The following is a 27670-nucleotide window of genomic DNA, read 5'->3' as shown; positions in this document are numbered from 1 at the left end:
TTAACCTTTTAGAAAAATAGACTTTATATATATATTTATATGGCCATTTATAAAATGTAGTTTTTAAATGTTTAAAATAATTGAATTATAAAAATGTTATATTTTTCTATAAACAAAACCTGTAGCTTCTTTACTTTTGACAGAAGCAAAGACAATTTTCTTTCAAAATAAAGTGTCAAATCAGCTCCTAATGCTGCAGCAGTTTACTGGAATTAAAAATGGAAACAAATCAAGTCAAACATGGCATCTTCTATTGTTATGAAAATAACTAGATGCTGTTGTGTAGCACAGATTAGACTATGAGCCTAACTTAAACCAATTCAATATTTATTCAAATTGTTAGCACTTTCCTTTAAGCCAAACAGCCAAAATGGGGGGATAAAAGTGCTACATGTGGCTCCGAAGCCTCCCATTCCTCAGAGGCAGTTTAGAATCACCAATCAAAATAGCACCACCAAAGCAAATTTTCTGGACAGTGGAAGGTGTGTGCAAAGAAAACCCACCCATATAAGAGTAGAATATACACATTTCTCCCAGATAGAACCCAGCCCACAACCAGAACCTTGTCTCTGTAAAAATTAAACCGCAGAAGTGTACATCACATTTGTTAAGAGCACAACCTCCCACCCACTCTGTTTTTCACATTAATTACAAATTACAGTCTAAATAGATGTTTGTTTGTTTTTGCACAGTAAATCTTTTAATTGCTTTATACGTTAAAGATTTTAAAAAGATTTCCCCAAAGTGAAAGTTGAGGTTAAATGAATGACTAAATTAATGATCACTTTATCCACTAAATGTTCCCACATTTCTTGATTTATTAGATAATATTGCAAAACGGTTTCGTAAGAAACATTATCTTTAAAAAAAAAAATTGTGGGGATGTAAAATTGTCTGTTTAAATGTAAGCTCTGAAACTTGAGCCAAATCCTGACTATGTACAGTCAAACAAACACATGTACACAATTCAACAAAAATAAATAAGATTGTACATTTAGAGTAATGCACAACTGCTTCTAATAAGGTCACACCTTGAGCAAATAAGCTGAATTTGACACATTGCTGTTTCTATAAGCACAAACAAGTACGGTACATTTTTTTCACATCTGGGAAATTTCCTTTCTGCAGGACCTTGTTAGGTTATGGTATGTGTGGAATGACCACAACCTAAGTGGATTCAGTGTATTAAAAAAAAAAAGCCACAGTGAAGATCTGTCTGAGCCGTGTACATCGGGTCAGGTGACATGAAAACTAACAATTAGGAAACAGTATACTGTTTCTACTTTTCAGTACTATGATGAGTGAAGTGGGTGAATTCTTTATATTTTATTATATTTCCCAGCAAAACTGACCTAAATTATAATCAGTTTTTCCAAATGTTTCCCATATTGTAAATTAATGTCTTCTCTCTTTAAATCTGGATGACTTTCACTTACTTTGTTCATGTAAAACAAAAGTAATCCCAAAAACCAAATGAATTGTCATGGTGCCTCTGTCAGGTTCCTTCCCCCTCCCCTCTCTGCTTGGCCTCTGATTCATCCCAGCTGCGTCCACTCATCTCATCACCTCACCGACCTACTTAAGGAGCCTCAAGACCAGGATTCATCGCCAGATCGTTACCCCTGATGGTGCTAGTCTGGTCTTCCTCTCTGTCTTTTCATGTCTAGTATCTCGTCCATGCCTCACGTACGTTTTCCTGTCTCCAGGACCTTCATGCCCACGAGTGGACACCTCGAATCAAGAGACAACCGAGCAGAACATCACCAGAAGCCACCTACCTAGTCACGGAGTCTCAGTCACGTCCAGAGCCATAGCCGAACCTCCAGCCAAGCCAAAGAGCCACAGCCGAGCCGAAGCCACGCCAAGAGCCACAGCCGAGCCGAAGCCACGCCAAGAGCCACAGCCGAGCCGAAACCACGTCGGGGGCCGCAGCCGCACTTCCACGTCTCGCTTCGGAACTTCGACGTCCCTCCAGCTTCGCCGCCCTCCTGCCACAGCATACTATGTCACCTTTCTGGAACTATTAAACTTACTTACTTACTTCCATTCACCTCCTGTCCTCCTTCGGGTTCCAGCAACTGGGTCCGCCAAGTTAGCGAGCCATGACAGAACGATCTGGCCAGACACCCGACCCAGCTGACCCGGAGGGACTTCGCCTCGCCGTAACCCAGCAGGGAATCTTGCTAGGACATCAAGCTGACGCTCTATCCCAGATGGCATCAGTTCAGCAGGACTTATTTCGCAAACTAGACGGTATGACACAAACTCTGATTGAATTAACCGGACAACATGCTAAGTCTGCTACAGGTTTAGCCTTACCGTCTTCCAGCAACATCTCCGCTTCCGCTTCCGGTTCAGCCGACCTACCGGAGAACTTCCGGCTACAACCGGAACTGTTTCTAGGTGACGTCGAAGCCTGCGGCGGTTTCCTATTGCAATGTGAACTCATATTTCAGCAAGCCCCCAGGTACTATCACACGGACCTCAGCAAAATCACTCTTGTCATTAATTCACTTAGAAACAAAGCCCTACAGTGGGCCCAAGCCTTTATCTCGGCTAATCCCTTCTCTCACCTTAGTTATGACCGTTTCCTAACAGAGTTTCGTCTGATTTTTGATCAGCCCAGAAAACAGGAGGAGGCTACAAAACGCCTCATAAATTTGAAACAACGTAACCGAACTGTCAGTGAACACATCATAGATTTTCGTATCCTGGCAGTTGAAGCTGGCTGGCCAGACTTGGCGCTAAAAGGCATCTTTTATCAGTCACTGAACGAGTCCATAAAAGATCATTTGTGTACCCAACCTGAAGCTAATACTTTTGAAGATCTCGTCACAGCAGCTCTCAGATCCGACATTCGGCTCAGAGAACGTCAAAACGAACGTCCACTGAACACAAAAAAATCTACCACCACTTTCCTGTCGTCTCCCAGAACAAATTTAAATACAACCTCCAAAACACCGGAGGAACCTATGCGAATAGGTCATTCCACATTGTCAGCAGAGGAGCGACAACGACGCAGGGATGAGGGTTCATGTTTCTATTGCGGGGCTCAAGGACATTTAGTCTCTCAGTGCCCTTTGCGTTTAAACACCCGAACCCCTCCGCTAAGCGACAGGTCGCGGGGGGAAGAAGCTATCACTCATTGTACCTTGAGTTTTCTTTACATCCCGGTCAAGATTGTTTGTAAGAACGAAATTCATTGTTCCAAGGCCCTTATTGATTCCGGAGCAGAACAGAGCCTGATAGATCATGATCTGGTTAACAAACTCTGCCTTCCCACAGAACCTTTGGATACCCCCATTGAAGCCTCTGGCCTAGGAGGTCAACACCTCTCCAGGATAACGCATCGCACCAAACCTGTTCAACTGCTTTCGTCCGGCAACCACCGGGAAACTATACAATTTTTTATTACTCAATCTACTCACACTCCTATTGTCTTAGGCTTTTCATGGCTTAAACGTCATAACCCTCAGTTCAATTGGTGCCTAGGTCAAATCACTAACTGGAGTGCCTATTGTCTGGCTAACTGTCTTTCGTCCGCTATACCCACCGCTCACCATCATTCCACTGTGCAGTCAAGTAAGGTTGATTTAGAAAAGATCCCTGCATGTTATCATGACCTTCAAGATGTCTTCTGTAAGACTAAAGCTAACACACTACCCCCCCACCGTCCCTACGATTGTGCTATTAACCTTGTGCCCGGCTCCACACTACCTAAGGGGAGATTATTCAACCTTTCCGGACCTGAAAAACTTTCAATGGAGAGCTACATCCAGGAGGCGCTCTCCCTGGGTCATATCCGTCCCTCCTCCTCCCCAGTTGGAGCAGGCTTCTTCTTTGTGGAAAAGAAGGATAAATCTCTCCGTCCCTGTATTGATTATCGGGAACTCAACCAAATAACTATCAAGGATAAATACTCCCTGCCTCTAATCACCTCCGTATTTGATTCTGTTCAGGACGCACGCATCTTCACCAAACTGGATCTGCGCAACGCCTATCACTTGGTACGTGTCAAGGAAGGAGACGAGTGGAAGACGGCATTCACAACGCCTCTAGGGCACTATGAGTACCTTGTTATGCCCTTTGGGTTGACGAATGCCCCTGCCGTCTTCCAGAGACTCGTGAATGACGTCCTCAGAGACTTCCTGAACCGGTTTGTTTTCGTCTATTTGGACGACATTCTCATCTATTCCAGCAACCAAACTCAGCATGAGCAACATGTTCGTCAGGTACTCACTAGATTATTGGAAAACCAACTGTTTGTCAAAACAGAAAAATGTGAGTTTCATGTGGCAACCGTCCAGTTTTTGGGGTACATCATTGAGGCTGGTCGTATACGACCCGATCCCTCCAAGCTTGAGGCAGTATCTAAATGGGAGCCCCCTAACAATCGGAAGAAACTACAGCAATTCCTTGGGTTTGCCAATTTCTATAGACGATTTATCAGAAATTACAGCAGCATAGCTGCTCCTCTCACCCGCCTGACTTCCACTAACCTCAACTTTCAGTGGACCCCTGAGGCTCAACGGGCTTTTGATCATCTTAAAGAACTATTTGTCACTGCTCCCATATTGATTCAACCCGACCCCTCACGCCAGTTTATAGTTGAGGTGGATGCCTCCGATTCCGGGGTGGGAGCCGTCCTGTCCCAGAAGGAGCAAAAGTCAGGTAAACTTAAACCCTGTGCTTTTTTCTCTAAGAAATTGTCACCAGCAGAAAAGAACTACGACGTGGGAAACCGCGAACTGCTGGCTATTAAACTGGCTCTGGAGGAGTGGCGGCACTGGCTGGAGGGGGCAGAACAACCTTTCATCGTCTGGACTGATCATAAGAATCTGGCTTACTTGAGAACGGCTAAAAGGCTTAACTCACGGCAGGCTCGGTGGTGTTTGTTCTTTGATAGATTCCGTTTTACCATCACCTATCGACCCGGAACCCGGAATATCAAGCCCGACGCCCTCTCCCGGAAATATTGCTCCACGGAAAACACCACTACCACCATCATCCCATCCACCTGTATAGTGGGCGCCCTCACCTGGGATATTGAAAATCGAGTCCTCCAAGCTCAAGGTGAGGAACCCGATCATCCCCCATGTCCTAACGGTACCCTGTTTGTACCCACCAACCTCAGGTCCGACGTCATTTCCTGGGGGCACACCTCTCGAGTATCCTGTCATGGCGGCGTACGAAGAACACTCAATCTCCTCCGCAGAAGATTTTTCTGGCCTTCCATGGAGAAGGATGTCCGTGAGTTTGTGGCTGCCTGTACCACCTGCGCCCGCTCTAAGGCTTCCCATTCCGCTCCTGCTGGATTGTTGCAACCCCTTCCTATCCCCAGTCGTCCCTGGTCCCATATCGCCTTGGACTTTGTCACTGGTTTACCTCCCTCCCAGGGTAATTCCGTCATCCTCACCGTCATAGATCGTTTCTCCAAAATGGCACACTTTATTCCTCTGTCCCAGTTACCCTCAGCTACAGAGACTGCTCAAGTTTTGGTTGACCAGGTCTTTCGGCATCATGGCATTCCATTGGACATTGTTTCCGACCGTGGCCCTCAGTTCATCTCCCAAGTCTGGAAGGCTTTCTGCTCCGCCTTGGGGGCCACGGTCAGCCTCACCTCCGGATATCACCCCCAGTCCAACGGCCAAGCGGAGAGGGCCAACCAGGAACTGGAGGCAGCTCTACGTTGCCTGGCGGCACAGAATGAGAAGGACTGGTCCCAGTATTTAGTGTGGATAGAGTATGCTCATAACACGCATCCTTCCTCTGCTACTGGGGTGTCACCTTTTGAGGCCGCTCTTGGGTACTCACCACCTCTGTTTCCGTCCCAGGAATTCGATTTGGCGGTGCCTTCGGTCCAGCAACATCTCCAGCGTTGCCAACGCGTCTGGTGCCAAACCAAGGATGCTCTCCTCCGCACCAAGGAGAGCAACTGCCGCATCGCCAATCGACACAGGGTGGTGGGACCCACTTACCAGCCTGGTCAGAGGGTATGGCTCTCTACGCGCAACATACCCATTCAAGCCCACTCCCGAAAGCTGGCTCCACGGTTCATCGGACCCTACACTATTGAACGGATCATTAATCCTACCTGTGTCCGCCTTCGCCTTCCGCGAGCGCTCAAGGTACACCCCTCTTTCCACATCTCCCAGATCAAACCTGTTCAGGACAGTCCTCTGTGCCCGCCGTCCGCTTCCCCACCACCCGCCCGGGTCATCGACGGCGCCCCCGCCTTCACGGTTAGCCGGATTCTGGACGTCCGGCGTCGGGGTCGCGGGCACCAGTTCCTGGTTGACTGGGAGGGTTACGGTCCTGAGGAGCGGTCTTGGATCTCGCGCTCTCTCATCCTGGACCCGTCCCTCATCGAGGATTTCTTCCGGGCCCATCCTGATCGCCGCCCTGGACCGCCTGGAGGCGGTCGTTGAGGGGGGGGTACTGTCATGGTGCCTCTGTCAGGTTCCTTCCCCCTCCCCTCTCTGCTTGGCCTCTGATTCATCCCAGCTGCGTCCACTCATCTCATCACCTCACCGACCTACTTAAGGAGCCTCAAGACCAGGATTCATCGCCAGATCGTTACCCCTGATGGTGCTAGTCTGGTCTTCCTCTCTGTCTTTTCATGTCTAGTATCTCGTCCATGCCTCACGTACGTTTTCCTGTCTCCAGGACCTTCATGCCCACGAGTGGACACCTCGAATCAAGAGACAACCGAGCAGAACATCACCAGAAGCCACCTACCTAGTCACGGAGTCTCAGTCACGTCCAGAGCCATAGCCGAACCTCCAGCCAAGCCAAAGAGCCACAGCCGAGCCGAAGCCACGCCAAGAGCCACAGCCGAGCCGAAGCCACGCCAAGAGCCACAGCCGAGCCGAAACCACGTCGGGGGCCGCAGCCGCACTTCCACGTCTCGCTTCGGAACTTCGACGTCCCTCCAGCTTCGCCGCCCTCCTGCCACAGCATACTATGTCACCTTTCTGGAACTATTAAACTTACTTACTTACTTCCATTCACCTCCTGTCCTCCTTCGGGTTCCAGCAACTGGGTCCGCCAAGTTAGCGAGCCATGACATGAATAGTGTTTTATTTAACCATTCTTTGGTTTCAGGATTTGTATCACTCTCCTGCCTTGTGAGCCAGAGCACAGATTATTTTAGTATTAGAGAGAAAACCCCTGTTATACTCACTTAAATATGACTTCCATTCTAATACACTGGACTGTTGGTTCAAACTTCAGAGACGTGGTTCTGAAATATTTTAAAATTCCACTCTGATCATCTTTTCATCTATTGGAAAAGTGTTCCCAGTTGTCTTTTACTTATAATTATGCTCTTTTAAGGCATTGTTGTTTTCAAGGATATAGTTTCTGCTCAGCTGTAGTAGTTCCTTAGAAATTTCCTTTTGAGTTGTGGGCGAGAGGTAGCTAGTCGTCTTCAAGTGGATGCATTGGAATGGAGTGCAGCAGGGAGCTTGTGGCTTGTCGTAGTAGCTTCTGTGTTACACCTACAATCTTTTTCCAACAGCATTTTTCATCTTCTTCTGATTTGCAATGAATAAATACTCCATTCTGCAATTTTTACCTCAATTTTCTTCATATACATCCTCCATCATAAGAAAAATGCCATAAGAACATGTTTAAAAACACCAAAGACATCAGTTGCTAATATTTTGTTTGTTTGCTAATATTTCTAAACATTTACAACAAGGGAAGAATGTGTGTGTTTTTTTGATGATTAATTTATTTTTACAGCATAAGGTCAAATAAAAAAGTGCACAACGTTTTACAGTTACTGAATGTCAATCTGTTCAGTTTTATTGTATTTTTCATACATTAAAAGCAGTTAAACCTTATGGGTCAAATCAGGATCAGCTTTTCATGAACTAATAAACAATATTTTAAATTTGAAAAGCATAGATTGTACATTTTTTTAAAAATCTGAAAACGTGAAAACAATTTTAAACTTTAAAGTACACACATTCGAGTTTTAAACTTTTTTTCAATTTACTTTTTTTCAAATGTACGATTTGGTTTTTCATTACGTTTAAGCTGATCCCAATTTGACCTAATAAAAAACTTCTGTTTCATGAAAATTGGAGCTTCATATGATGTCCTCCTGTAGGTGGAGCACAAAGTGAGCATTGAAGGATGATGTTTTCTTACCAAAATAAAATACAGTGAAGTGATATTTTTCAATTCTACAAAGATAAAGAAAAAAACCATACGAGCATTGCAGAATGCATGTCTTAAATGTTTTTTTGGGGTGGGCCGTGTACATTTAAAATCTGTTCGTTTGTTTTTCTCTGTCCTGAAAACTTAATTTTCGTCCAACTAAAGTGGTCTTTTATTTTGGGAGGGAAGAGATTCTCGCGAGCTTGTTCCGCGAGACTCCGCAGCAGCGGGCTCGCGCCTCGCGCGCAGCGGCAGAGCGGCTTCTAGTTCCAGCCGGCGACAGACAGACAGACATACACAGAGAGAGTAGTAGCAGTTCAGCGGCGTCCCCGTCCGATACACACACCGCAACTGGATACCTACCGCTACAAAAAAGGAGGGAAAACAGCTCTTTTTGTGAAACAGTTGACTTCGACATTTGTTTCATAGACTCTAGTTCGTTTTTCCCCCGAAACTTTGTCTCCCAAGAGTGGCAGTTACCGGCCGTTAAAAAAAGCTGCGTGTAGTCAGAGAGCGAACCTAAACTTTAGGCTTATCGTCAATCTACCTGCTTCACACCTTAAATTATTAAGGGCAAAAAAGCTAATTTCATCAGACTGAAGTTTATCTATGTTGTCCATACGAAACTACTTTTCATCCCCTCCAACTTCTTAAGTTTGATAGTATATACCAAGAGAAAAATAAATCAAGAAGTACACGAAGACGGTGGATGTACTTTCAACCATGGATGTAACCGTTTACCCGCCTCCTCCTCAGTCTTTAGCCGCTTCTGATCACACCAGGATGGGGCAGTTCTCCTACCCTGAGCCGGGCTTTTCAACTAACAAGGTAAGGAGGGAAAGTCTCTTTTCAGTCTTTGTTTTCTACTTTCCTTGTGCATTCTTTCTGGTATTTTGAGTGAACGTTAAGAGGCAATTAATTGCCTTTTTTTGGGGGGTCCCAGTTAATTAACGCAGCTAACAAAGGTAACTACATTTTAGTGTTGCTCACTTCTCTCATTGGCTGATTTGTCAGCTTCCACTGGTGTGTTCTGTCAGTGATGTCATGACACCCATAATTAAAACTTCACCACTGGTAATTACTGATAATTACTTTCTGAAATAGTCAAAGTAGAAAAGATGTGGTCGCAAGGATCTTAGAGATGGCAAGTAAAAGGGAATTAGAACGACTCAGATCAATTCTTTGTAATAGAATAATTTAAAATAAAAAATCTCAGAATTCCTTGTTATACTCAAAGCAATTTGTTTTAGGAAGACTGTTGTCTTCTTTCCAGAGAAAGATCCACTGTCTTGCTATGAACTGACAACACTCCTCTGATTTTTTTTAAATGTATAATATATATAATTATCTACCCAATCTGGCCATGGGGATGCTCCAAGAGTCTGAGTAGTGAGAGGTACAGAAATATCAAGACCATGTTCACTTGACAGTGATGAATTGCTTAATTATTTAATTAGGTTGGGCTGATAAGTGCAGCCAGAAGCGTTAACAACAGATTATTAACCTCTCTTCAGTCTCTCGGCTGTATAATTGAACATGTTTATTTTTACAGTGTGCGATTATGAACATATATTTATGAATAGAAACTAAACTGCAGAGTGGTTACAGACTGCACACAACCATTTTGAAGGCTCTCTCTATTGTACACTTAAAATTATGTAGCTATGTGTAATGCAAAATGGAGATAGGTTTGGAGTATTTGTATGACAGATTAGCAGCAGAACATTGAAAGACTAGGAAAAGAGATGTTCTGACTGAAGAGTGAGGTAGAAGTAGTAACCAGATCAGGGTTGGTATTAAAATACATTTTTCTTTGGGGACTACCTGAAGCTGGTCTGTGATCCCACTGGGTCCCACTCCTGGATCTCTACCATAAGTAAGACTGCTTTGTTGACCCCAACTCTTTGTCATTGCTTTCTATTAACTTGAGTACAGATAAAAGTCTAAATACATTGCTTCAGTTTAAAGGATGACGTGATGCTAGGTCTTTTTCTACATTCTTGTCACGGCTGCTCTTGTTGGCACGATGCAAACTCAAATGTTGCGCTGGTCATTCTACGATTGCTTTATGCTGCCGTGTGTCAAGTTTGTGTTTCAATACCCACTGAGTTGGAGCATTTCGTTGCCCTTTGTTTCCTGTTCAAATAATTTGATTGACAGACAAGAACACCTTTGTGTAAGGTGGATGTTTAGTTATCCGTACAACACATTCAAAACCAAGAAAGTTACAAAAAACATACATAATAAAAAACAAACAAACGCATACATTGATTCTTGCTTCAATAACAAACAAAGCAAAGATATAGTTTCCATATCTGTGATATAAAACTTTTTTTTTTATCTGTTTGCAGATTACTATAATCTAACCTTTTTTAATGGGCATATAATTAAGATTAGATGGAGGTGGATGATTCTCTGTGGCCTCCCCTAATGACAAGGATGATCAAGGTGTGACAGAAAAGCCTGGAAGTTGTTTGAACACTCTAACTAAGGTTGTCCTTGAGTCTCACTTGTGGACTTCATCTGTAAATCAAAAGAACACTCACACTAATTTAAGGTTAAATTTAAAATTATGACAGTTAAATAATTCAACTCTGGATAAGCTGTCAGCAATGTAAATCTAACACAAACTCGAAACTTTTGAAAGCAGAATGTAAATTCATTTCTGTTGTAAAGTTGAATGGTCACTGACCTAGATGTGTAAACAAGCCACCTTATGGTTTTTTTGATGAAATGCAACTGGCTTATATAAACCTTTTTATGATATGATATTAAGTCAATTTTTTGTTCTCTTTTTGGAATAATTATTATTTGTACTTTTATTCTCTCAGTAGTGACACCTACTGTTCATGCTTAAAACTACAACATAGTTTGCTTGAAAGGGTCCATCCAGTGATCCTTTGCTAAATTGTGGGTCACATTTTGTGATCTGATTGGCTGTTGACCTTGTCAATCAATCTTCTGTGTCTCCAGTACAGAACGTGTTCAGTTTGCCTTGCATAAATCTTTGTTCGTGAGCAGATCTTTGTTTTTTTTTATTCTATCATACTAGACTTATTATTATTACTTTTTTTTTTACGAAGTTTTCAACTTTAAGAGCTTAGAAAAAGAGGAAAAGTGGTAAAATCTTAATGACTCTCAGAGAAAAGTGGATGAAGTGTTTAGTGAGGGGTTTTACAACCTCAAAACATCCTTAATTCTGCCTTGCAGATTTTAGCTACTGTGGGTTAATTTTATAACGTGACCTCCACAATAAACGAGGGAACAATTTAATGTAGCAACCATCGACAACACCAAACAACACCAGCAGAGAAGAATTTTACAATGACAACATTGCTACAACACACCAAGCATTCGATGGTGATTTGCAATCCAGAACACACCAAACGTGGACTCTTGAACATTCGTTTAGCAATTGGTGTTTTTACTGGACTGTCGCTACCTGATTCTAGCGCATGTGCTCATTTGGAAGAGTAAGTGCAAAACGTCGAAGTGGTTTCAAATTTGGCAATTCTTGCCTTTTTTTCACAGCTCTATTCTGACAAATGGGTGATTTGGTGTCATAGAATTCCAACAGGGCACAAACTGCAAATTTTAACTTTTCCTCCATGATCAATTTTCAAACTGTTGGCATTTCCCTGCATTCAAAAAGACGCATCCCCATACGTCACTACCAAAGCAGAGTCCCTGATTCAAGTTCAACTGGTTTTACTATCAACATGCGTTCAGTGGCCACACATTTTGTACATGGAGCTTGAAAACTGACATAAAAACTTGCGTAGTGACACGTGAACGCAAGAGTTTTTAAGGCGAAACCCCGGAACGCGCATATACATGCATTTACATTGACTTTTCATTGGAAGTGGTCACTTAAACGCGTTTCTGAATCCAGTGTGAACGTGGCATTCGATCTGCTTTCCATCTCTGTAGTTTCAAAAAGGTGTTGAATCTTAATGAAGGTGTATCAGTCCTGTTTTAAATTTGCCATATGGAAAAACGCCTGCTTCTTTGACCTTTTATACAGACACGAGCTTCATTCAAGATCCGTATTTTTTACAATATGGTGCTTTTAAAATTCACTGTGGAGGCACAGTTGCTTTCCTGAAAAGGTTAGGCTGTCTCTTTCAAATATATTTGTCTTTATCCTTTTCCAGTAGTTACTTTAACAGTCAACACTAAGAAAGTGTTGAATGAAACAGTTTGTAGTTAGAGGGAACGATCAGCCCTGTTCCTCTGCTGTGAGTGTTTTTCAACATGCTATCAAGCTAGAGCAGTTTTATTTTATCAAAGAGTAACAGCAGCCTCGTTCCAGATAGAAAAGGATAAAATACATTTTAGCTGTTGTTCTAAATTGTTGTTTCATTTCAATACCCAGAGCAGCCTGGAATATTTTGAATGCCTTCAAAAAAAAATGTCATTAACAATACGACGTCAACACGCCTCTTTTCATTTTTGCCACTTGAGAGAACGTCTGAAGAAAGCTTCAAAAATGTGATTTATGCTCAGCAGTAAAATGAAAAATGATCTGCAGTGGATGTACAAACAAAAGACAGAAAAAAAGTAATTTTTTTTTAGCTCTGCAGCACAAGTGATGTGTAAATGTGCATAAATGCTAAATTCTCATTAACAGAGATCAAATAAGTGAGTTTACTGCAATTACTACTTCAGAATGCTTTCCAACCCATGATGAAAGCGTATTTTAGGCAGGAATCAGTACAGTGGCTCAAAAGATTGTTTGGTTGATGCTTCGGCATCCGATTCATAATTGAAGAGGAGAAAAGAAAAAGAAAAGGTTTGACGGCTCTTCACATCTGAGAGGATGCCTTTGCTGACTCTGACTGTACTAACTGGCTCTGCCCCACTGCTCTGATTTGGCTGACGGTGAACCTGTGACTAACAGAGGGAGACTGATGGTTCATCCAGTCTCCCTCAAGTCTTCAAAAACACCATCTAAACACAACTTCACAGATGTTTCAGTTAAGCAAACCATCTGCTGGGAATTAACACGTAACAAATGATTTATTTCAAGCTTTTTTTCTTCTTTTTTTGCCCTCTCTGACTGACACAGTGATTGGAACTGAAAAGAATGTCAGGATGGATTAGTTAGGTTAAAGTCATTTGATATCTTACTGCTTTATTATATTGCTCGAGCAGAGTCCCTGCAGCTCGAACCACCACTGGTCCAGACAGAATGGTACCGTGTAGCAGCTACCATGCACTTTCAGAAAGAAAAGGAAGTAAGGAGAAACGCGATGCTGGTGATGTGGAGAGAGTGCGCTATGTGGTTGGGGGTAGGGACTGAAGAGCAATAGACGGGGTTGTTGGGGGTAGGGATGAAATAGATGAGAGGAAGAGTGACAGAGAGAAAAAGAGAAAGAGAGAGGGGAAAAGTGGGGGTGGGGCCACAAAGGTTTGTACTATATATTTCTGTCTGTGTTTCTTTTGATTCAGGGTTCTGTCGGCCTGATAGACGAGATCATATTACTGTGTGGAGGAACACAGACAATGCTGGAAAAGGAGGCAGGAAGTAGAGGAAGAAAGTAGGAAGCAGGGCAGAGACAAAAACAAAGGAGGACTATGATGTTTTTCATTTCAGCGCCAAACTACCCACAGTTACTAATGGTGGGATTTGTTTATCATAAATACTATAGGATTAATAGTTTGTGCAACACTAAAGAAAATCAAAGGGATGGAGATATTTACTGGTTGGATTATTTTAAAGCACAAAGTGACCATTTAGCAATTCCTCCCTTTAACCTGAAGCACTTCTGCCTTTAAATGCAACCCCAATGAACCCTTTTTCTTTATGCACTCGTACAGAACTGCTTGCAAGTGAAATTTTTAATTTCCAAAAGAATATTTGTAGGGAAAAAAGTAGAAGACATTAACTGTACATTTAGGGCTTTGCTATAGTCAACTGCCATTTAACAGATATTGAATATATCCTAAGTCCCTCCCTACTCCCAACTATTTAAAAACTATATAATGCGAGACTATCTAGTTCCCTGGATTTTATAAGCAATTCGGACACCATGCTTACACCTTTATAAAATAAAATAGATAAATATGATGTCACTGGTTTCCACTGGTTTGTCATTGGTTTGTAGCGTGCCAAGTATATATTTATGACAATTTTACATAGGCTATTTATGAATCCACTGTCTTCTAAAGATAACAAATGTGGATAGTTTATTGAAAGAAAAAAAATATAAAAAAAATGTATCTTCAAAAATTGTTCAAATGCAATCCATTATGGTCTAAATTTGTCGATCTAGTGTCGACGCTGACTGGGTTTTTGCAGACACTTCTGGGAAATTTCTAGTGCAGACTCGATTTTCGAATTGTAGATTTGGACAGCCATACAAAATGGTGAACGCACTATATAGTGCACTATGTAGTGAGTAGTAAAGAATTCTGACACAAGCGGTGTTCCCAATAGGGCTGTGGATCCTTACTTAGGTGGCAATCTGATTCTTTTTACGAATAACCAGGGTTAATAAACAACAATTCACTTTCTCCAAAATTTGGTTCAAACCTTGATTTTGGTTCTGTTAGACAGATGATTTGTGTGTTACAAAAAAAAAAACCACATCAAAAAGATTTGAAAAATTCATCGACTGTGTAAGAAAACTGGACTGAGTTAGAAATTCCTCACTGCCAAAGCCAAAATTCTGCAGATATCTATTGAAAAATAAAAGTGACTACGTCATTATATTTGTCAGAATAACCATTCTTGCTCTGGCACCTTTTTAACATGTTCAATCCATTGAATGTTCGAGGCCTTTGATTGACAGATTCTCCCAAGCCTGCTTTCAAGTGGTAGGGGTGTGGACTTCCAGCATGCTCACTCCTGATTGGCGATTGCCATAGAAAGGTTGACTCAGACCGACTCTGATCAATTGTTTGTTACTGACAATTTCATGCCAAATCGCGAAATAATTGTGACTGAATTGACTTAATTTGGTTACTTTTGTGCCCTTTTTATTGGTATATCATGTCAGACTGCTGATCTTTGGAGCCTTTAGTCACTTTTCTGTTGCTTGTTTTTTAGAACTTTGATGATAGAAAGCTATTAGAATTAATGAACCAAAGTGAGAAGTATTCATTTCAAGATACATTACTTTTAAGTCAATGGTATGAGCATAAATGGTGTTTATAAGTTATGGCCTCCTGAAAGTCAGAAATTGCAAAGGTGAGAAAAACAAGACGGGAAGAGGGAAAGAGTACGAAAGGAAGGAAAGAGAGACAGAGCAAGAAAGAGAGAAGGCCTAATGTAAACAAAATGATTGTGAAAGCTGGGTGAGGTATTTCTAAAGCAAATACAGAGGAGAGGACACTGAAGGGAGAACCAGGGTTAAGAAAGAACATCAGCATTCAAACTGAAATCTAAAAAAAAAAAGCGAAATGGAAAAAAGCTCTGCAAGTGACAAAAAACAAGTGATTTATGAATTTTTTTAGAGTTATTAGTACAATAATCCTACTCCTGTATGTACACTTTCTTCAGATAAATGCACTGAACACAAATAACATTGGACATGTTAAATATCCAGCAAAGCTCATCTCCTAAAATCTCTGAAGTGCTGTGGTGATGCTGTGATGCTGAAAAGCTATAAAACAATTGTCGACATCCAGCTGTGAAACTTCTAGGGAAACTGAGGCAGTGCAGGACATTCCCTCTTCAATAGGCAGAAATTAGACAGCTGTTCTACAGTTCTAAGTTCTACAGCTGTAACCCATAAACATAAGTCTGGCTAAAGTTCAACAAGCTCTGTTGGTTCCAGTGTACTATAATTGTTTCCTTTGGTTACATGTTATGTTATGGTGTATTTTGAGGGAAGTCAAATGTACACTGAGAAACTCCTGACTAGTACCTGTATGTTTGATGTGATAGAAGCCTTTGAGGTTATAATTCACCTCATAAGTTTCCCTTTTATCCACTTTTATCCACACTTTCAGCTCCAAAAAATGTGGTCAATTGAATAGCCATTTTTACACCATTTTACTATAGAAGCATGTTGGAACCAGATCTCGTCAGTAAACAGTGATTGGCCCAAGGTAGTCTAAACATTTCTACGGCAACATCTCTCACCAGTCAGGATGGAGCTTGTTGGAAGTCCACACCCCTACCACTTGAAAGCGGGTCTGGGAGAATCTATCCATCAAATTTCTGAATGTTCAGCGTCAGACCACATACTTTGAGGCATCTGATTGGCCAGTTTATTACTTCAATTACTTGCACTACAGAAAAAAATATCCTGAAAAAATAGGATTAGTAAGAACATGTTTAAAAAAGGCAGCAGAGCAAGAATGGTATTCTGGCGAATACAATGACTGAGTGATAGTTGTTTATTTCTCCATTGAAGTCTATGGGATTTTGGCTTCTTGGAGCAAGCAGGTACTTCCTGTTTGGAACGTGAGGGGTCTTATCCTCTTATCCTTTGATCTATTTTGAGGTGTAATGGTTAATGGCTGAAATAAAAATCAAAGGATCCTTGAAGTTGGAACATGTTTCCTATAGACAATTTATATAATGCAAAAACGTTTCTGCTTTTATTTTATTATAAAATCTAAGGGGTGCATCAAGTTAATTGTTTTTGATTAAATGATTTATTGTCACAATGCTTCCTTTCTCATTGATTGTATTGAATGTCTCACTGGTATCTCGTAAGTGTCACAGGTTTTTAACTTTGTTTAGCACACTGCTGAGGTTGTAAAGCTGCTTTGCTATCATGTATTTAGAATCTGGTGCTTTGATTTTGGTTTTTTATGTCCATAGGGGGTCATTTACAATCATAACCGTAAGTCACTGTTCTAGATTTATTCCTGCGGATAGAACGCTGCAAAAACGAGTTATGCCTCTTACATGAAATAATGTGCCATCCGTCAACTGTTTCTCATTACATCACTACTTTGTAACAGATTGTTTTGCTGTATTGAGGGTTAAATTGTAATCTGATTCAGAGCCTAAAATATTACATGGCATCAGTGACTGAACATTTTTCTAACAGTAGACAAAGCAAAGGTGTATTCATTTGATTGTTTATGTGATCTCCGATAAATACATTTGTGTCGAGGATTCTCCATTTTTGGTTGCAGACCTGAAGACTGCTCACTTTCGCTTGCATCCATTTTTCATATTGATTCTTCTCTTCAAAGTTGTGGGAGGGCTGAACTCCAGCCAATATTGGGTGAAGGGCCCGGATATTTCTTCCCCCAAAAGTCTCTGTAATAATATTCTTGTTATTATGGCTGGAAGAAAAAAAAAGCCTGTTTTCCTCCAACCTGTACATATCACAACAGGCCCCCTTACAAGCGGATTGACAGTTCGACGCAACATGACAAAAACAAGAGGAAGTGTTTTGACTGAAGCAGACAGGATGTGTGTAAAGGCATTGGAAGTCACCTTGGGGTGCAAAACATTCAAAAAGCCACAGCTTTTTCTTCTGGAGCTTAGTGCATACCTGCAGGGTACATACTTTGTTTTCATATAATAATAAATCAGCTCCCTGAGAGTTGGCTGACTGAACCCACTGTATATTAGGATTGTTGGCATGTAGCCATAGCATAAACAAGATAATCCTTTCAGCTATGAAAAACATTGCAATCCTTACCAAATTACTATTTTTGAGGAACAACCGTCATCAGTCAGGATAATACAAAATAAAATAATATAGATTTGTAAGTGCATTTGAAGTGCCATGTATTAGGCGGGGACATGTAAATGTGATGTGGTAATTGGTGTTTTTAATCATATCTCACCAAATCCAAAAACACTGAGGCAGTTGCTCGAGTGCTTCTTAAAATAAAAGAACAATATTCTGATCATTTGAACCCAAGCTATTTAAAACAGTATACATTCCACCCACAGTTGTATGTTTCTGTGACTCTGCCTGTAGTTTATTTGAATGTTTTATTTTGTGTCCTGTTGCCGCTTATAATCAGCCAAATAGCCAGCGTCTCATCTAATTATCTATCAGAAACAACTAGTCAATCTGTCCGTCCGTCTGTCCACGCTGGCAATCTTTCCCACTGTAGAACGTCTCGCCAGACTCCTCGGTGCACTCCCACCTCCGAAGCTTGCTGATGATAGGCTGACCGTCGGCACTGGTGCTTGTGTATTGGACTGTGTGAAAGCATTTTCGTTTGTGGATGCAGAGGGACGGAGCAGTGAGGGACTTCTTGTTGGTGGAGCGGTGCCAAATGAAGCAGATGGGCGGAGACAGACCACTGCCAGAAGAGACTAATTATCAGACTTTCAGTTCCAAAACAAACATATTGCAAACAAATCACATTGTGCCAACATTGCTGCATTGTTCTGAGTGTGTCTACTGTGTTAACAACAATGACTTGGATCAATTAACTTGTGGCACACAAGATTGGATCCTGTCCCACGGCATTAATAAGGAATTGTTAGAGCCCCCCCTTTTTTCCTACAGCCCTCATTCTGTTTGTGCAATACTATCTGCTGTTGTGAAGTGTTAATTGATGAGAAAAGAAGGGTTGCCTAATTTTAAAAATGTAAAGTTGTGACCTTTTTTTATTTTTGGCCTTTAAAACTATCTGTGAGCTCAATCAGATGTTTTCTTCTCTAAAAAGACTTTTGTGCCACTTGTTTTAAACACAGTGTGCAGAAATTCAACTTTCACAGAAAGAGACATTATTTAAAATGTATTTGAATCACTCAGTTTGTTACTTTCAGGCACTAGATTTAATGCAGGCATGCAGGAATCATGAGATTTGTTAAATTTACCTTATTCCTAAATGCTCTAACTCCTTGAACATTTCACGTTTTTACAATGCTGCTAAATGTTCTTCTATAAACTTCAGGCGTGTTTATGTATTAGAAACAGCATAATACATATTTGCTGCACACATACAAACATCTCACCGCTATGAAATTTTTTCCTAGTGACACAAAGTTCGCAGTCCTGGCTAGTTTGTTAAAATAGCAAAGTTATGGTTTTAGGTTCAACAAATGTCAAAACACATCCACTGAAATTTGCTATGAAAGCCCTCGTACTACATTTCTTCCAACGGACTTGTTAGCTTGATGTGACAAATGACTTGAAAGAGATGAACAAAGATTGTGTAAAAACACCTCCAATTAGTTTGTATGGAGTTCATTTGAAGCCATTTTTTCTGAGCCGTGATGCATTTTGCCAGGAGATGCCATCATCAAATCCCAGCCTTTTTCCACAAATAGACATGTTGGGGGAGACATAGGCCAGGCAGCTTTTGGCACATGCCCAGTAAGGCCCAGAGCAGAAGAGTCAGCAATTGATTCCTCAAATGACCACATTCTATTAGTTCAATCTCAAATACAAAACATAAAACCTCAAGGTTCTAGAAACTTTAAATGGAGTTATAGTACAATTGGACAAAAATTGGGGTTAACTGCTTGTGAAACAAACTACTAAACTGATACCAGGTGAACTGATTTGGCTGCAGTTATCTTTAAAGGAGTCACCACTGTTGTACTTTTCACGTATTGATACATGACTTATAGCCTTTAGTTTACACATTTTCGGTGATATTGTCATATCTTTACCATTTATTTTTGTGTTTCCAATGTGGCCACTTTGATGCTATATTTAGACAGCCCTATTTGGGAAGAACTTTACATTCACAGAAGCAATTCCAAGTGATTTATGGAGATTCAAAAGCTGCTGCAGCAAACAGGAAGATCAAACGAAAAAGAGCTAAATCAAAAACAAACAAAATATATTAAATAAAAAGGTGAAATTGCAGCACTTTGAACTTTGAAGCATCAGGAACAACTAACTATTCAGTTTGAATTTGAATATAGATGTTGGAGCAGTTGGAGAACATCTGAGCTCATCGAGTAGCAGCTGAAAGTAGATTTAACCTGTTTGGTTCTGACTCCAGGTTCTGCCAGCTGATTGCTTCCTGCAGATATTAGAGCCTTGATGGGTTTAAGCAGCACGAGTAGATCTGACATATATTTGGACTCCACACCATTAAGGGATTTATGCATTAGCAGGTTGTAAATCTTGCCATGGAGTGCTTTCAAACCAATGCTGCATTGACCTGATAGCCATTGTAAGGATTTGTGAACAAGAAGTAGCTGCAGCTTTTTAATATTGAGGTTCATTAGTTTCACAAATGGATATGGTAAAAAGGGAATTTAGTTGTGGCCTTAAGGTGAGCACTTAAACCCAGTTCTGAATCTATTGACACACCAAGTTCTCTAACTTGACTTTTGATTTTTACTCCTCTAGAAACCACTTGTTCGTTTTCCTTTACTTTTTCTTTTTAACCCATAGAGCCCGTAGAGTGAAAATGTTCATTCACATTCTCCACTGGCAGATGAAACAATGGTTACCAGTCGTAGATTAGTTGATATTAGTATTATTAAGGCATTTTAAAGCTGGTAGATGTATTAACAAAGTAGGCCTGCACAATATACCGCAAATTTATCGTTATCGCGACATCAAGCTGTGCAATATACATACCGCAAAAGACGGCGAAAATTGCAATAAATGTTTACCTTGACCCTTGTGCTATCCTAGGCACTTTAACATTGGGAGTGGGGTCATCTAGACCCACTAGACAGTGCACTGAACTTTTTTTCTTCAATGATTTGTGATCTTCACTGGTGTCCATGGATTACATGAAATCTTTCCACCTTTATCCACCTTTGTCATGGTAGGGAGAACACGTCAAAGTAAGGGGGCGTCATCTAAGATAGCACAAGGGTTAAATGTGCTAAAACAAACTCATGGCAGCTTGAAATATTGAATAAATGAATAAATCCCTTTATGCATTTAACCAATCGGAAGGACCCGTTTACGTTGTTGATCAATCAGATGAGCCCTTTTATGTTTGATGTTTGCCTCCTATGTCAACAAGGGTCATTTGGAGTATAATTTTATACTGTTGCATTGAAATGGAAATTATGTTTTTGGTTGGTTTGATATTTGTTTATATACCGCAAATTATATCGTTATTGCAATATTAATCGCCAATATCGCATATCGCGAGTTTTCCTCATATCGTGCAGCCCTATAACAAAGTATGATTTAAAAGTGTATTTTAATTTAACTGAATTGAACAATTCTATGGCTTCACTCTTCTGCACAAATGCAGATAAATCTGCAATAGGAGCAAATGTTTATGCTGACACAGAAATGAAACAAAATCTGATTAAATATAATAAAAATGGCAATACATTTTTAAAAACTGTTCCTAAAAATGGCTAAATGGTCTTCATTTCCTGGAAGCTTCGTGTTGAAGTAACTAGGAAACACACATTCCTAAAATGACGTGTTCAGAAGTGAAAATGTTCCCACTGCACACTGGGAAAGACATTTGCCAGTGCACATACAATCTAGATTTACTGTCAGGGTGGATACATTTAGCCAATTTAAGCTGGTTTATATTGTTGTCAGGGTGACAGAGATAAGACAGATAAACAGTTGGGAAGCTGAAACACTGCAGCTGCATGCAACACAGACACGCACGCACGCGCACACACACACACACACACATGCACAGCCATAATAAAGTCATCTTTTCCTTCTCTGATCTTGGACTTGATTTACTTCTCCTCAAACTCAGACAACTGAGATTTATTCTGCCAAATGGTTTAAACACTTCATAAAGCTGTTGTAGTTTGAAAAGTTTTAACACTAGCTGCGTTTACATGGACAAAAGTAACCGGAAAGAATGCCTGATCGGAAGAAAAATGCGTCATGTAAACACATCGTTCGGTATACTCTGCCCCGATCAGACTCGTTCTGATCAAAATTTCTTTCCGATCGAGATAGGTGGGTTATGCCGATTGTTTATCCGATCGTTTTGCATGTAAACGTTTTATTCCGATCGTGTGTCACTACTGCTCTGGTTTACGTCATGCACAGACGGTGTTTTGCTCCAGAGAAAGGTTTGGAGCTCATACAGGACAGACCGTCTGCTCCACGCGACTGAACCGTGTCTCTGAGCAGAGCAGTTGGAGTGATAGCTTTGTGTTTGCGGGCAGGGGGGGGTGGTGCTTTGGTACGGGAGGCATCCGTCCCGTCGTTCTGGGTTTACAAGGTGCCAGAACCATGCTTTTGGGGGTGGGGGGGTGGGGGGGTGTTAGCTTTTCTAAAGAGAAATGCCGTTCAGTCCTTAAAAAACGTTCAAACAGTCACATGGATTTGTGTTTGTCGTGTCCCGACAAAATAAAGGTTGCTATTATTACCACATTTATATGTGTAGCCAAGATGCAGATAGCGGCATTTCCCGCATGGATTTTGTGTTTTTTAAACAAGGCTAATGTTGTTAGCGTGTTGGCCCACTCCTAACCCTGGCTTCTTCCGGCTCCGTTCCAACAGAAAAAAAATACTGACCACACGAATTAAAAATAAAATGATGAGGAACAGGTGCTTCATAATAACTATGACAATAATAAAAGCACGTTTAGAAGATCATCTTGCATATTACCAAGCTGCCAGTTATCTACTGTGTGGCAGCCTGTTTACACCGGGACTCATTTCCATACGCATGCCCATGCCCATGCCCAAATGATTTATTCCGACCGCAAGTGAGACCATGTGAACGATTGTTCTAATCGGAAAAAGTTTTTCTGGGCCCATGTACACGGGTGAATTTTAATCTGACCATTGATCCGATCAAGATATTTTGCACATGTAACCGCGGCTACTGTCTTCTTGACTCATCTTGTCTCCAATGCTGGCAAGGGCTTGATGTGAAGACAAAACAAAACCAAACACGACAAAAAACCTTTTAGCTACATGAAGTTGACAGTGGAAACATTTAAAATATCTTCATATAAATAATTCTAAAGCTACATTGCTACCGAGCATGTGACGTGCTTTCAAGAAACCGTATTCTTGATTGCATGTTTAGCCCAAGGTGTTTACATCAATGAATGAGCAGGGAGGGCTTCTTCTTCTTTTTCTTTTTCCACTGTTTACTAGCACATGTCTGCCACCTACAGTTGGAAGAAGCCTGGTACGAAATTTCAGGTTGGTGCAAATCTCGTTCCAGCCTTTTTCTTTTACAGCTTTATTCCGATAAATGAAAGACTTGGTGTCATAGAATTCCGTCTGGATACAAACTGCAATTATTAATTTCTCCTTAATGATGAGTTTTCAAACGGTTGGCACGTGACTATCAAATACAAGTCCCTGATTGGTCAAAGTTTGACCTGGTTTACTTTCAGTGCGTGTTCAATGGTGTTTTGTACGTAGAGCCTGAAAACAGTCGTAAAAATTTGTGTAGGTATGTGCGGATGTGAATTTTGAACGCGGAAGCCCGAAACGGGCATAAACATAACTTTCCATGGACTTTTTATTGCAAGTGGTCACTTGAACACGTGTTGCAGAGGGGGGTGGAAATGTAGCTTCACTGTCCTTTCGATTCGTTTGTTGACAGTAGCTACAAGTCATGTTTAAATGCCTCTAATTTCAGATCATAAACTCACAGTCTGATGAAACAATCATCAGTTCTGTAACATTTTCAAAGCCTCTGCTCAGAGAAATGGAGTAAAATTACGCTCCTCTCTCCTCCCTCTGCTGCATCACTCTCTCCCAACATTAACTTACTCTCACTGTTTCTCCATCCCTCATGCAATGCAATTCCATTTCTTAGCCTATCCCTTTTTTATTCACTCTTCTCCTCTTTTCCTTGATACACAGTATTTCTTTCTTTCCTTTGTCCTTGTCTGTCATCCTAATAGTCTTTCTCCCCCTCTTTCTCCCCCCTTCCTCCGACCCTGACCCACTTAGCTGGCTGCTTGTTATTCAAACCTTTGCTTTACCCACACAAATACGGACACACACACACACAAATACGCAAAGAGAGAACAGTGCAGATGAGCAAGAGAGAGAGAGGGAGTAATTTGGTTTCACAACAAACCTCGCAGTATTTCTCACTTCTCCCTCTGAAAGCTTTCAGATCGTCTGTAGTGATACACAGGTTTGCTCACACAATAAAACACAAATAAATGTAAAAAAAACTTCTCTCCTGCTAGCACAAAGATAACAACAGCCACAGCAACATATTCATGGAAAAAAAACCTCAGGATGCCACTGACTGTGGATGAAGCTGCAGTCGTTTTTTTTACCTGCTGAACCGTGATTGTTTTTCAATGCAAATGAAAGCAAAAATTGGCCCTAGTATAAATACATGAATGGACACATACATGAATGAGGTTCACAATAGCATACTATGAAATACATTAGAGGAGATGTGTTGCACCAAATGGCACCTGCAGAAAACTCCCAAGATATTAAGCATCCATGTATTGCAGCAGAGTCTGCAGCAGCAGTTTGTCTAGTTTCTGTGGAAAAATGCTGTAGCTCGTGGTCATTCTAAATCTTTTTGTGCCATTTAACTCTCCAACCAAAACCCCAATTTACTTTACTTCACTTCAATTGTGTTCAAATTACTATTTGATTCATTAAAAACAAATAAAGTATTTAAAATGTAGTATCATTACACCTAGATGATCTGTTCATACATTAGGAGTACCCTATCATCCTTTAAAAATAGTAAAAACAATGCAGCAACACTTTCTGTAGAATTGTTTTTTTTTACATCATAACCCATAAATGTAGTCTGTTAACGTTTTTAAAACATAAGATACTTTAAGTATGTGATGCACCATCTCTGCTCTAGTGTATCTCCATTTAAAAAAAAAAATCAATCCACAAGTCTGAATTTAAGTTTATATTATTAACTTCACTTTCTCCACCAAAAACCTTCTTCTACGCTTTATGTTTGTGAAGGTCTACCAATACACTACTTCCATTGTACAAACTGCACATTAAATGTGTCATATTTGTCAACTGCTATTGATGTGCTCAGAAGATTCAACAGTCTTTAATCAAACGTCTTGAATAAAAACAATCCAAATCTATTAATTCTTGATTCCTATGTGTAACAACATCAGAAACTGATTATGGAAAACATCATTGTTGTCACTTATAACAACAAAAAGTATAATTTGAGAATTTTGTTATAAATCATAGTTTACATTGAAAATAATTGGATTATAAAAAACTTAACTGCTAGGTCTTTTAATATAACCTCTAGCACTATATAAATAAAAATATGTATTTAAAGTGCTGTTGATCAGTCTAGTGGTTCAGTAGAATAGAAACAGACCAAATGAAATATAATAGAAACAATTAATTTAGAAAAAGGAACGTATGATTATGCAATTTCTAGGAAAAAAATAAATAAAAAACAACCTTTTGTCGTTTTCTAGGACATAATTTTTGCAGAACAGCTGTAGTTAATCAGAAATTTGCCTCTGAATTGTGGGTGCAGCTGTTCGCGCGGGTAACCCCGCCCCCACTTGCTGTTACCCATAGCTGAGCTGTCTCTCCCGCTAGCTCGCAGCCCCTCATTCCTCTCAACATAACATTATTGATGCAACAATAATAGCAAGTAATATTGGAGCCATTCAGTCGTACAGTTACTGTACAGTTCAAATGTTGTTCTTATGTTTGAGCCAGATGCCAGCTCAGGCGAAGACAAAGAAGACGTACATGGATCAATTTGTCTAAAAGTGGATGCATCCGAATGGAGCAGACCAGGAAGCTTGTGAAAACACCCATAGTGTATTCTACGTAACAAACACAATCTCTGCATTTTTTTGTCTGCTCCTGATTCACAATGACTTGAATAATGAAAACACTCAGAAACCAACTTTAATCCTAATTTCCTTAATTTATGTCCTCCATCATTAGAAAATTGCCACAAGAACATATTAAAAACAACAAAAACGCAATTGTCATTGGAGTGGGTTTTATAAAAGTGCCATCAAAGACTGAATAATTCTTCTGGTTATGTCTGCAGGTAATGACTATCAAATCTGGAACAAGGAAACATGAAATAAAATGCTTCAGAATTTTTTGTGATTAGTTGTTTTTGCTAGCTCTTTATTTTGTTCAAGAGAGCCCATTGTTTTTGGCATTTTTTTTTTTTTTTTTACAAGCACAACTTTTAAGCAATCACACGTAATGAAACTGCTGGCAGCCTGGGTTGATGAAGAGCATAATAGGTTCCACTCTGCTTTTCACACAGCATCTGCAACAAGAGAAATAACTATTTCTATGCTCCAGATTCATTTTTTTTTTTGCTGTTTGTCCCCATTCTTCTTTTCTTCCCTTCTGTGATGACACTCACTGTAGTTCTGGAGCCAAATTTATCTCCTGGATAGAAGAAAAGCGTTTGCCACTTAGTCCCACCCACCACAAAATGCCTTAATGATACCAACGTTTTGTTAAGATTTGTTTAGAATATTTAAAGTGGGAGAACTGTGGGGAAGATAATCAGGAATATTAAGATCTAAAGAAGCTTCAACCCGGTTCTACACTCCTTGCTGCTCTTTCAAAGCTGAGCAGTGTCTTAAAGGTAGTTTTTATGTATTATATTTTTAGGACTAACATCCCATCAGCAGGAGCACACTCCACAAAATCCAGGTCATTCAGCACCAGATAGTTTGGATTGATGATTGCTTTGGTCAAGGATGACACCATATTGATAAGATTTTATTACTTCTGCACTTCAGTAGCCATCTTTCATCAACTGTTGCTTTTACGTCACATGTTTTTGCACGAAGGAGTTTTTACACTTTAAGAACTAATCTGAATCACCACAGGAATTAGAATCTTTGTGTGTTGTAGTCACCATACTTTCTAGATTTTTGTTATCTATTGTTTTCTTAACTATTGAGTCAAATGGGTGAAAACACCTGGATACCGTGTGACACCTGAGCAGCAAAATAACTATGAAAGGTGTGTTGATTTTTAAAGCGATAAGAGAGGATAAGATATGGATTTCTCCACTCATGAAAATGATGCCGTCAGTTTGTTGAAGTAGAAAACCAGTCAAGAGCAGAAAACAAAAGCAGGTTAAGTTAGTTAAGATTTGAACTTATACACATGAGCATAGTTTATTACGTGATGAGCATCACTAAGGAGTCAAGATCATACATCTCTTAAAAAACAATAATCAAATCCTTTGTTTCAGACGTGTGCAGTAACTGGCTTTTTGTCCTCTAAAAGGTCTTTGTGGCACCGGTGACCATCCTTTCTGCCTCTTGTGTTGTGTTTTGTTGTTTGCTTTTCTGGTGGGTCTGTTGTAAGAATGGAAAACAGGAGAAGCTTACCTGACATGGAGGTCAACGGGTCTGCTCTCCCGTCTGATTTGTTTGTGAAAGCTGTTTGCTTTGAGAAACAGAAAACAAAGATGGTAATCAGAGGTACTTCACTTTCTAGATTATTGTTATTTGTATTTTTAAAGATGCCCTTTTATATCTTAGTGAAAATGAACTTTTAATTCAACAAAAGAGCAGTGTCCATTACAACACTGTTTTCTGGCTTTCTGTTGACTCTGTAAACCTACACCTCATTTGCATAATACCCAACAGCTGGCGAATGGACAGGGCAGCTACACGTGTCGATCCACCTGTGTGTGTGTGTGTGTGTGTGCGTTTGTGTATGCGCACGTGCCTACGTGTGTGTTTTTG

The 27670-nt window shown here is 40.4% G+C and overlaps 1 protein-coding gene and 1 long non-coding RNA gene across 2 annotated transcripts in view; both read left to right on the top strand.

Annotated features, from left to right (window-relative positions):
• Window positions 1-882: 882 nt before the first annotated feature.
• LOC111949105 lies at window positions 883-2046 on the top strand. The gene is made up of 2 exons (XR_002875148.1): window positions 883-1628; window positions 1707-2046. It is a non-coding gene; the product is annotated as an uncharacterized LOC111949105 (long non-coding RNA).
• Window positions 2047-8395: 6349 nt separating this feature from the next.
• Window positions 8396-27670, top strand: part of tox (thymocyte selection associated high mobility group box) — a 50133-nt gene continuing 30858 nt past the window's right edge. The window contains exon 1 of the mRNA XM_011486632.3: window positions 8396-8994. Within this exon, the coding sequence (XP_011484934.1) occupies window positions 8890-8994 (105 nt within the window). The 5' untranslated portion in view covers window positions 8396-8889. The remainder of the gene's footprint in view (window positions 8995-27670) is intronic.

This window comes from Oryzias latipes, chromosome 17 (assembly GCF_002234675.1).
Source record: "Oryzias latipes chromosome 17, ASM223467v1".
Taxonomy (NCBI): domain Eukaryota; kingdom Metazoa; phylum Chordata; class Actinopteri; order Beloniformes; family Adrianichthyidae; genus Oryzias; species Oryzias latipes.
This window is presented reverse-complemented; position numbering and strand designations above follow the sequence as displayed.